The sequence below is a fragment of the Embiotoca jacksoni genome, unplaced genomic scaffold (assembly GCF_022577435.1).
Source record: "Embiotoca jacksoni isolate LCO1_2020_lvr unplaced genomic scaffold, fEmbJac1.0.p SCAF_12, whole genome shotgun sequence".
NCBI lineage: Eukaryota > Metazoa > Chordata > Actinopteri > Embiotocidae > Embiotoca > Embiotoca jacksoni.
Window position 1 is genome coordinate 4209809 of NW_027185252.1, and position 11548 is coordinate 4221356.

At 41.6% G+C, this 11548-nt stretch overlaps 1 protein-coding gene across 5 annotated transcripts; it reads right to left on the reverse strand.

Annotated features, from left to right (window-relative positions):
• Positions 1 to 3130: 3130 nt before the first annotated feature.
• nphp1 (nephronophthisis 1) lies at positions 3131 to 11420 on the reverse strand. 5 transcript variants are annotated; one of them, XM_069144295.1, is made up of 21 exons: positions 11241 to 11320; positions 10861 to 11031; positions 10692 to 10753; positions 10480 to 10540; positions 9997 to 10130; positions 9560 to 9761; positions 8542 to 8643; positions 8164 to 8288; positions 7959 to 8007; positions 7735 to 7837; positions 7137 to 7231; positions 6918 to 7046; positions 6539 to 6613; positions 6304 to 6414; positions 6048 to 6130; positions 5659 to 5735; positions 5433 to 5532; positions 5184 to 5296; positions 4996 to 5069; positions 4575 to 4619; positions 3131 to 4149 (listed from the first exon to the last, which is right to left on the reverse strand). In XM_069144295.1, exons 4-21 carry the CDS (start codon positions 10522 to 10524, stop codon positions 3871 to 3873), a joined length of 1941 nt encoding a protein of 646 aa, XP_069000396.1. In that variant the 5' UTR covers positions 10525 to 10540; positions 10692 to 10753; positions 10861 to 11031; positions 11241 to 11320; the 3' UTR covers positions 3131 to 3870. The 5 variants fall into 5 exon arrangements, with proteins under 5 accessions (XP_069000396.1, XP_069000392.1, XP_069000391.1 ...); XM_069144291.1 differs by lacking the exon at positions 10861 to 11031 and having other exon boundaries at positions 7959 to 8004; positions 11241 to 11420; XM_069144290.1 differs by lacking the exon at positions 10861 to 11031 and having other exon boundaries at positions 11241 to 11416.
• Positions 11421 to 11548: the final 128 nt, after the last annotated feature.

An 11548-nucleotide genomic window follows, 5' to 3' on the forward strand; every position in this document is an offset into this window, starting at 1 on the left:
CTGCAGCGTAACAAATGGGATCGACCCGGCTGCAAATATTTTTCGTAGGTTTTGCGTCCAAACCGGAGCTCATGCTCACAACCTACACTGCTAACTTCTCGACCATTTGCTCAACAGCTTCTTGCTAAAAGGTTGAACTGATGAGTAGAAATGTCAGTGCAAGTTATCACAAATGAGAGGGAGCGGGGTCATCAAAGAAACTAGTTATCATTTCCCAGCATGCCTTCTTCCTTAGTCACTAACTTTAAAAGCTTGCAAACTCGCCCACAGAGCGTTTAATAGTTTATTTTATCTCGTCACACAGTGAAATATAAAACTGTCTTAGGCCTGTCCTAATCACCAGGCAGGCAAATACACACGCACACACGCACACACACACACACACACGCACACACGCGCACACACACACACACACACACATCCACAAACACTCCCATGGGAACCCCTGCCTGGTCTGTCAAAGTACAATAGATATTTGTCAGTGCGGGTTGTAGTTACACACTGTAGCACACCTATACAAACAATGATAAAGTATGGCTTGTGTTTTGCATTCCTGCATGTCAGTTGTTGTTTTTTTTATCCATAAAAGGAGAAGGAAATTTCACATTTCAGGATTTCATTCCAGCACGCTGTGACCTCTGACCTCATGAGCAGCCCTGCGGTTGAACAAACTGCATTCCAGAAGATCGAACTCTTCAGCTGATCAGCTGACCGCGACCTCTGACCTCTCAGAAAGAGCCCAACGATACAAACTATGTGTTTAAAAAATTAAAAAAAAAAAAACGGACCACTTTTGGTGTCTTTCAGCTCATTTATTCTGTTTCTGAATTCCTCTTTACTAGAACGTATCTTAAAATGAATCTCTGTCTACTTAGTTACACAACAAGATAAATACAGCTCTTTGCTTCCTGGATCATTTTTCCAACTTACTCGCTGGAGACTTCTCTTCTTCTGCCTCCTCCTCCTCCTCCTCTTCCTCCTCAGACACAATGGTGCTCCGGGGAGACAAAGATAACTGGGTTAGAGCGTCTCAACATTTCCAGGTAACTATAATCATGTCTACAATCAGGTTTTAATGATAATAAAGAAATAATGGTCAATACTCAGTGATCTGCAGAATGGAATTTCCACAATGTCACTTTAAGTTAATAAACTGACCTCCCAATCGATGTCATTTATTGATATATTGCTGTATATGAACAAGTGCTGGCTGCAAATACCAAGTTTCCTGCACATTCTTTAAATCTTAAAGGGGCATCAAGTAACTTGTGATTTTATCGAAAGCAACAAAGATGTTTTCCACACATCTCATACGAGAATAAGACGGATGCAAAGAGGACGAGTGCCGACATAAATATGTGTGATTGGATAGATGACGAACAAGAAGTCGGTCGCGTATTACAATGTCACCTTTGTGAAAGATGGAAAGTTCCACTCCCAAAATGAACAACAGAATATTATTGGCCTTCTTTCTCAGACAGGTGTGCAGCACGACACGGTGTGTTTGAATAGCGTGTTTGTAAATATTTTTTATATTAATTGCAACTGTATGTTGTTTTTATTTCATTGCGTATGTTGGATTCCCCAGATGTTTCATTGAAACTGCCGAATACAGCTTCGTCAATGTAAATTTTGCACTTTTGGCCTTTTTTGCCTTTTGATGAGGCGAATTAAGTCATTTTCATCGCGGTAACTTGCGGTGAGCGTTTTATATCGGACATTTTTAGAGATGAATCAATGATGTAGGCGATTTTTATAAGGAAAATACAATGTATGACACTGATATTGATACTAGTGACTCATGTTAATGGGACCCTGTGCTCGGTGCTGCAAGTTTAAAACAGAGAACTGTCTGTAAAAAAAAAAAAGTGTTTTAAAAAAATATATATGTCGATCACAGAAAGAATTTGGCACGCTCATCACAATTGCTTTTTTTTTTTTTTTTTTTTTTTTAATATATTATAAGACGAAACAATCTTCTGTTAAATCTGAGTTGCACAAAGAGTTTCTTCTCCCTTTGTGTGTTGCTGCTCTTTGATATTCGACCCAACACTAACATCACTGTCTGGTCACTGTGGGCAGCATACAGTCACCACAACAACCGCTGGAATGTGGAAATACAGGATGTGGGGTATGAGTAGCCTGCAAATGTGGCTGAAACACAATGAAAGGCTCCATGTGTGTGTGTGTGTGTGTGTGTGTACACACTCAGGTGGTTTTAAAGGTGTGTTTAGGGGCGTGAGGACCTTTTTTTTTTTTTAGGCCGTCATGGGGATGAGGGCTGTTAACAGGGTCACGTGATAAATACAAATGTTTGGATGGTTCTGACAGACTTTTTTGCACTCTTAAAGGAATAGTTTGACATTTTAGAAAATATGTTTATTGGCTTTTCTTCCGAGAGTAAAATGAAAAGATTGATAACAGTCTCGTCTTTACATGCAGACTGGAAACGGGGGAAAACAGCGAGACTGACTCTGCTTATAGGTGACAAAATCTGCCACCCTTCACCTCCACTCATTCATATTATATCTTGTTTATATAATCCATACAAAAACTGAAGAGTTAAAGAAGTTGTGGCGGGTTGAACTATTTATTTAAGTGTGAAATTGTGTTGTGGGGGGATGTATGAAGAGTTTATAGCAACACCTCTACATCGTGAAGGACAGTGTCAATAATCTGTCACTTTAAATCCAGTTGGTTTTTTTAAAATCTCTGTCTGATAAATAATATTTCAGCGTTTTTGAGAATCTGAGCCATGACTCAAGATTTATGAAGAATTAAATGTCTTCTTTTTTTGCAAAGCCAACAGTTAAAATATATATTTCAACAAAAACTGCTGTTTGATGGGAGATGTTACTTTCGATGTGAAACCGCAGCAGTCTGTATCCAGACTGATCCGACCTGTCGCTGCGCCACCTCTTTTATACCGGGCTATAAAAAGATGAATTATTAACCCTAAAAACTGTTGAATTCCTGTAACTCTATACACATACACACACACACACACACACACACACACACACACACACACACATGACTGATGTTGAACTAATGGGTGTAGATGAGTGGAGCAGCGCCAACATAAAGATGACAAAAGCCACAAATCAACAAATGATACAAAGAGATGATTTATTACAAAATGGAAATTAAAACATGCTTATGAAGTCACCAGTATTGTCACTGTTATTGGCCTCCGTTGTTACTGTGACAATGTTTTTATGTTTACTTTAAGAGGAGCAAAGTGGACTCTTGGATTAAATAAATAAAACACAACTATTTCTCAACTTGTCAGTCTTTAGCCGGTACACAAGGTGGACAGAAATGTTAATATGTTTGCTCAGTATGTGTTAGCATTTCTCAAAACTGAGGCAACTTTATTTGCGGTCCCAGTGCAGAGTGATAGGTGGTGATATTCTATATTTAGCTTATCGTCAACAAATTTTATGGAAAACCGATGAAAAATGGATCCAACTTATCCAAATATTGTCTGTATATAAAGTGTGATATATTTTATTCCTCAGTGCCACAGACCACCAGTGTTGTCAAAACCTATTAAAAACATATGGATCAGCCACACAGTAGCAGTGAGTCTACGGCTCTTTGGTCAATTTGTTTCCGTGAACTGTTGGCCAAAGAAAGCCAGAAAGTGTTGTCAGTTTGGAGGCGTTGCTGCGTTTCGTTTTCCTGTGAAATTTATTGACAATAAAACAAACAGAAAAATCCCGGCGTGATCTTTTACATGTAAATGTTCCAACAGGTGTTTCTGGCACTTTCAGGATTATTATTGTCTTTAGAAACCAAACCGAAGTGTAGAAATATTACGTCAAAATTTACTCTCAGGATAATTAACTGAGCAACGTGATGTTATTGTCACCGCGCCACACTGAGGAGGTCAAAGGTCAATTCCGTGACGTCAAAAGCGAGATGCGAATGCGTGGGGTCGACAAAGACCTCCAGAGCTCCTGATTGGCCGGTGTTGCGCTGGTGGGTTTTGAGAGTGTCCAGGGTGGCGTAGACGACTCTGGCCCGCTGCTCCTCAGATGGCGGGTCGGCGCACCGATGACGGGGCAGCGAGGGCGAGTGGAGGAGGAAGTAGACTGACGACGTGTAGACTTTAACAAACTCCTGTTTCAGGAAGGACAAGTCTCTCTGCAAACACACAGGGAGGAAAAAACTGTTTATACTCACACCAAAACAGCAGAGTACACACACACACACACACACACACACACACACACACACACACACACACACACACACATTTTCAATACTCAACAGAGAAAAGCTCAATCGCTGATCCTGACAGCACTCCCTACAGGCCCGTACTGCAATTACACACATAAAGCAGCGTCTCCATCACTTCAGAGGACATTCCATTGACTTACATTTATTTCCTTCAGATGTACTCAACATTGTCTTTCTACTAATAATCAACGATTTACACTTCAGGAACTTTTTGTGCCCTGAAGGGAGGCAGGTAAACAGACTTATGTCCCCACAAGTAAGTAATACAAGTACGTACACACACACACACACACACACACACACACACACACACACACACACACACAGACCTTCTGTGCTCTGCTCATGTTGTTCTCAGCCTCCAGCCAGGCACTCTGAAAGAAAACAAATTCATTTAAAATTTCTTGCAACGATAAGGTGATGCTGTTTTGTAAATCTAATGATGTAACAGCGGTGGTGGATTCTGGATTTTTCTGTGATCTGAAAAATCACGTCTAAATAATCTGCACCTATACAGGGCTTTATGACTTTAGCGGTCTCAAAGCGCTTTACAATTTGCCTCACGCTTAATCTAATCGATCATTTTAAAAAGTCTACCTGCTGTTTCACACGCATCCTAATTGTGACATTTCTTAGTTTGACAATGTTTAAAATATATTCGGATATATTCAATCCATACTTATACAGGAACAAATGGACAGAAATATATATATATAAAAAAAAAGAGGCCGTAACGCCCTCGGCTCTGACCCTGAGAGCGTCCAGCAGGTCTGTTTGGTCCAACAGCACCGGAAAGGTGGAAAGTACAGGACTACAAATCAGATCTGAAACAGAGAAATGTAAAAAAACAACAACTTGAACATATGCAGTTTTAAATAAGAGTCGCTGAGAGTGAGTGTGCGTGTGTGTGTGTGTGTGTGTGTGTGTGTGTGTGTTACCTGCATTCTGCATGGTGGGCCTGTCCATCAGCAGCGTGTCGGCGAGCAGCTGCCTGTGCAGAGCGAGCAGGTGGACGCAGCTCAAACAGTGCAGCAGAGTGTCTGGAAGCAGACTGGAGAGCAAAACATACTTTCTTCTAACATGTTCGTACCGTATTCACACACATGCCTGCAGGAATAAATCCAGAAATGATTTACTGATACTAAAAAAAGATCACATAATCGGCTTTTTGTCTCTCATCCTCCCACCCGAGCTGCGTCCTGGTCCGGCTGTTGGCTGATCTCAGCTTCACGATGAGTCTGGGCTGCCGCCTGGCCTGCAGCATCTGCTGGAAAACACCACCTGGAGCTGAGAGAAGGAAGAGAGAGAGAGCAGAGACGAGCTGATTGCAGCATCACGACTCCAAACTTGTTCTCGTTCACTCGATCCTTTTATTTATTTATTTTTTTAATCGAGTCCGCAGTGTCTTCTCACATCCTCTCGTGACCGACACCTCCACCGCGACGTCCTTCTCAAAGGGAGTGCCGCCGTTCACTGGCAGCTCAAAGGTCCTGTACACAGTAGATCACATTTTAGGTGCATAAATAGTAACGTCAGTCCATCTTTGTATTCATGACTCAGCCATTAGGGAGCTGTGGGAGGTTTAATTTGTAGTTATTCATTCATTTGTTCGCAGCAGACTAGAAATAAAATGCCACCATGTTTGAGTGATTTCATACTTACATGTCTCTCTAACTGGGTCTGGGTGTATGAATATATACATGATGTGTCTCAAGTACACGGCGAGCTGAAACACTTGAGTCTTTCTTTGTGTTACGATACTGATTGATGTGTTATTTGTGTGTCTGTTTTTGTGTACGCGCCTGTTTGTGAGTGGATTTCCAGCATCGTCGGTCAGTTTGAGGAAAGCCCAGCCACAGCTCAGGTCCCCTCTCTCCCCTGTAGACTAACACACACACACACACGCACACACACACACACACACACACACTTAAGAGTGCTTCCCAAACAGTCTTTACTTTATTAGTTTTTCTCTACATTCTACAAACAGGGATTTTGTCTTTGATTACGACAAAAGAAAAGCTGCTCCGTTTCCTGTTTCTCATCTTGTGTCCTTACATTTCGTATAAAAGTGACTCCGAGCTCAAAGAGGATACCGAGGTCCGGAGACGTAGAGTTGCAGCGCAGGAAACATTCTCCGTCGACGAGGGTGGGCAGGATGCCCGTCATCTGGAACCAACACACAAATCGAGAATTGTGGCTAATTTAAGCGCCGCAGCTCAGTGAAGGTTGGACTGCGATAAGAGTTTGTGATTCGGTGTTCGCGATGCTCTAAAACGTCTCCTCGTCGTACCCTCGGAGAGAAGCTCCAGCTCTTGGGGCTCTTGGAGTTGTAGGCTGCCCTCACTGTGTGGATGTTACTGAGCACCTGGAACACAAACAAAAGAAAAGTCAATGGAACAAAAGAGTTTCTGTCATAAATGTGTTGTTTGTTGTCCTGATTCCTTCCACCAAAGTAATCAGGGAGATGAATCACAGCAGGTAATACAACAACAGAGAGAAATCTGAACACAATTCTACATCTTTGCAGGTGTTTCAGGTCAGTTTTAGCTTTTAACTAATTATCAAACAATATTAATTCCATTGTTGTTTTTTTTCCTCTACAGAAACCTGAGAAGGGTAAAGAAGTGGAGCAAGGCTGAATATTTACGCCAGAGAGAAAGCCCCGGTACCTGAGCTCCATCGAAGGCGCAGAGGCGGACGTGCCTGCTGAGGACCTGAACTCCGACCCCGGGAGTAGGAATCATCCTGCAGCTCCACAACGTGAAACAAACGCAAGTCGTGACGTGGCGAGCGCGAACCTGCGGGACAGGAGATTCACAAGGTAACAGACATATAAAATCAACTAACATCACTATTATTCTCCAACACACAAAGAGGGACACTCTCACCCTGCCGGTGTCCGGGTCCAGGAAGAGGTCTTTAAAGATGAGCTGTGATTGGCTGAGCTCAGGCTGCATGTAGTGACTTCCTCTGTATGTTACGCCTGGAAAAAGACACAGTTACAGTTATGCCTTTAAATCTTACTGCATCACCCAAATCCTCTCTCTGCTTCCGCTTCTTGATGCGCCACCGTTGCTCGTTTACCTTTCAAAAACTGCAAGTTTAAGCTTTCATAAGTCTGGAGTGACCGTTTCTAGTTTAGAGCTGGAAGTAGCTGAAACTCAATTAGTTGGAAAAATGTGTACAATCACTTGATTTTTTTTTTTTTAAAGCAAAAACATGAAACATCCTCTGATTCCAGCTTCAAAACAATGTGAGAATTTGCTGCTCTTCTTTGTTCTACATGATATTTAACTGAATTTTGTTTACATTTTAGACTATTGCATATGGGAAACGTTACTTAAACTATTTTTTTGTAAACAAAATGATCAATTAAGAACGTTTAAGAGTTTCGGCTCCTAGACAATGATGGAGTTCAGCTGTAACCAAGAGCAATCAACCAGTATCACAGTCCTCACACACACACACACACACACACACACACACTTGTTGCATAATGACCTTCCTCCACCAGCAGCTTATTGAGAGTCGATGGTCTGAATCCTGAAGGAATGGCCCCCATGGCAGACAGCACATCTGTTGCATCAATCTGTGTCACACACACACACACACACACACACACACAGTGAAAACCATAAATATATTTTATCGACAAAAATTGAAAATCACCAGCAGAGTGAGTACTTGTTGATATAATTGTAGAGTTTTACCTCAGTCAGAGTCTTTCTGACCGTCGACCAGTTCGAATGTGAAGCACTGCTGTCGACAGAGGAACAACAAGACTAATGAGTGACTAACAAATGCTTCATGTTTGTACGTTGCTGCTCATCTGGATAAATAATCTGAAGGGAAACACAGATTTAAAAACATCTGGAAGCTCAGAGTCATCAAACTTTAAAAAGTCAAATGTTTTACTTCTGTTTGTCTCGCTCATCAGTCAGTTTTTCGCCGTCTTCATCTTCCTCCTCCTCCTCCTCCTCCTCGTTATCATCATTGTCATCATCATCCTCATTATCTTCATCATCAACACCGGAGCCCATCTAATGCAAATTACAGCGACATTGAAGATTGAAAACACAAAGAGTGTAAATGAGTTTCTGTGAGGAGAGACATTTACAATGACTTCATCCTTCTGTGTTTTGGTGTAAATATGGAAATAATGCCGCAAAAGCTTCATTCATCTTCAATATACACCATCGAAGGTTCTATTTTTATGTTCACAGATACGTTTTATGAGATCTGTAGCTGAATGCTCGTCTTGTCGGATGCGTGACCGCATTGCAGCATTTGTACCTTCAGGTAGGTTCTTGGCACCACTCCCCTGCTGCCTTTAGTGTCCTGAGCCAGCCACCATCCATCTGCTGTCTTCCTGATAATCCTCAACACCTCCCCCCTCTGAAACAGCAGGAAACGCAACCAAAGATAGCTTCACATTAGTTCTGCATTGGTAACAAACAGACTTTTGAATTACTTTGTGACACCCAGGGGGAGCAAAACTCATTTCATGCCAAGTGGGTCAGAAACTCAGATTTGGAAATAAGGTTATATACAGAAATAGGGGTCAAGTGACTATTTAAAAATAAACAGATCATTTGTATTTTGTGTGACTCCAATTATTAAACTTTCATAAATAAATAAATGTGCTAAACGGACATATTTCAAATGTACAATCACTCGTTAACCTGAATAATTCATCACTTAAAAAGATGATAAGTAGTGTTTTTATGTGACACCACAGTGCAATAAATCATACGCAAGAAGCTGGAGTTCGCCACACACAACGAACAAAGGCAAGATTGTCAGAGATATTTGGTTTGACTCTTTCTTTAACTTCAGGTCGACCTGCAGGACTGTCGGTGGTGCGTTTGGGTGGCTAGACTGCCATCTTCTGCTTTAAGTAAATACAACACTCTGCCATTTTTAAGATGCAAGGAAAAGAGACTGAGCTCCAGCAGTCCTACTTCTCTTTAATAAAGAACCAATACAAATGTGGCAGATGACATTATGTGGCATTTCTGGAAATGGCAGGAGACACGAAAAAGAGCCTCATCTCTTTCTTAACTTTCAGATTCCCTCCTTTTTGTTGTTCAGAAAACCTGCAGCATTTACCAGAACAGGTCATTTACAGAGGAACCAGGTTCAAGCGAAGGGTTTTAAACTAAATAAGCCGGCACTAAGAGAAGAATCTGTCACCCGATTTAAGCTTCACTTCTTTTCCTGTGCAGCTTTTTAAAATGTAAGAAATCCATACAAGAAAGAAAACAGTCACTTTCAAGGCCCGTCTTTGTCTGTGAAACAGGAAGTACGTCACCTGAACGGACAGATCTCCTTCCTGCTCTCCTCTGAAATCACTAAGGACCGTGTAGATGCGAAGGTCCGAGTGAGACGGCGGTTTCACAGCTTTCCTCTCATCTCCGTCATCAACATCGTCATCGTTGCTGTCTTCGTCATCATCTTCGTCTTCACTGTCCTCACTGTCCTCACTGTCCTCATTGCCTTCCTTTGAAGCGTCTCTGCGGATCGAAACACAGTGAAGTGAAAAGGTATTTTTGTTTTTGTTTTGTTTTGGATGAGGTGTCCAACTAAGGTTTGAATTTGTCTTCTGCAGCCTATAAAAAAAAAACCCACTGAACTTTAAATTTAACATGCACTAACTGTGATTCATATAAATTGAAGCTTTACACTGGATAATGTTGTGGTGAAACTGAACCACTGCAGCCTAACTCGGCGAACACACAGATGACCGACCCGGCTCTGTTGCTCGGTCCTGGTGGTGAAAGCTCCAGAGAGAGCGTCTTCAGACGCTCCAAGACGTTTTGCAGTCGGTTCTCCTCTTCCTGTTTCCTCTGATCGTAGTTTCCCACCGGAGCCAATTCATCAGCCTGGAACATCCAGTGACAGACTCAAATGAGCCACAACTGAGCAATATCCAACACAGTAAGTTCAGACCAATGTGTTCGGACAGTATTGTCCAATCTGCTGTTGGTCTGACTCTCTTCAAAAATGATATTTTAAGTATCATATAATAATTGACGATGTGGAAATTGTGTTATTTTTTTTAACCATTCAGAAAACATGGGCTGGTTTATTTGGAATTTTCTTGATGAAATGAATAATATTGGCGAGGCGACAGTATTGCATGTTTGCAATTTTCGTCATCTCGCGGCTGAATTACACACTTGTTGATCTCTACTTATTACAAAGAGCAATAGGTAACAGTAGAGCGCCAACCTTTGTCAGTGCCTTCAGGGTCTTTAGGGTCTTCTCTGCCGACATCTGTAGTTCTTGACATCTGTTGGGAAGTGGAAAAATGAACAAACAACTTACAACTAAATTATAACAAGAGAAAAAAAAAAAAAAAAAAAAAAAAAAAAGGAACAGGAGTAAAATGGCCAATTTCTGAACGTGCACAGCTGGAGTTTCAGTAAAGAGGACTAGTTTACTGTCGAAATGCATCTTCAGTGGATCCAAGCTGCCTCTGCACATTCTCCACCAGACTGTCGACCTGTGAGAGAAACAGTGGAAACGAGTGAGGTTGGATTGTACGTCTGTACATTTTTCAATTTATATTCTTTTTATGAGGCTTTTCTGTGGCCAAATATATATACACACTCATCTATAAGCCCGTCTTTTGAGTGTAACCGTGCTGCCTTGATTATCAAGCCCAGAGAGAGTCGATGCTGCAGACCAGACTCCATTCAAAATCTGTCCTGTTTATGTTTCTGTGCTTCCTAACCGAGTCTTTCATTAAAGACGTCATGAACCCCTTTCATTCAGTGTTTTCTGGAGAAAAAAAAAAATCAGTATTAACTTGATTGACCAAAAAGCACTTCAATGATATCCTCAGCCTTTACCTTTGTTTACATCACTCATTGTAGGAAAAGCATCACAATCAGCTTAGTCGTATAAATGTTGGTGGACATAAAACACAAAACAGTCGCGCTCATATTTAAATATCACTGCACGTTCAGGGCGCAATTCTTTAAACAAACCTGCTTTTTTGTGTCGTCCACTTCTCTCTGGACAAGCTGCAAAGGTCCTCTTCTTTTTGGTGGCATTTAGACGATGCTTTGGGTCGCGCGATTCATGTGTTTAGCCGATCGCTTAGCCCGCTCGCTGACGCTACACTTCCACCGGTCGCTAGGCAACCGACTTCTTCCCTGGATATATTCAGAGCGCTGCTTTTTTTTTTTTTTCCCCTCCCCGCAGTTATTGGTGTTTGTCATTAAGCTACTGCCGCCTGTTGGACTGGAGGAGGAAGGGTATGAAAAAAAAAAACCTCTACGTCGTTAATGAAATG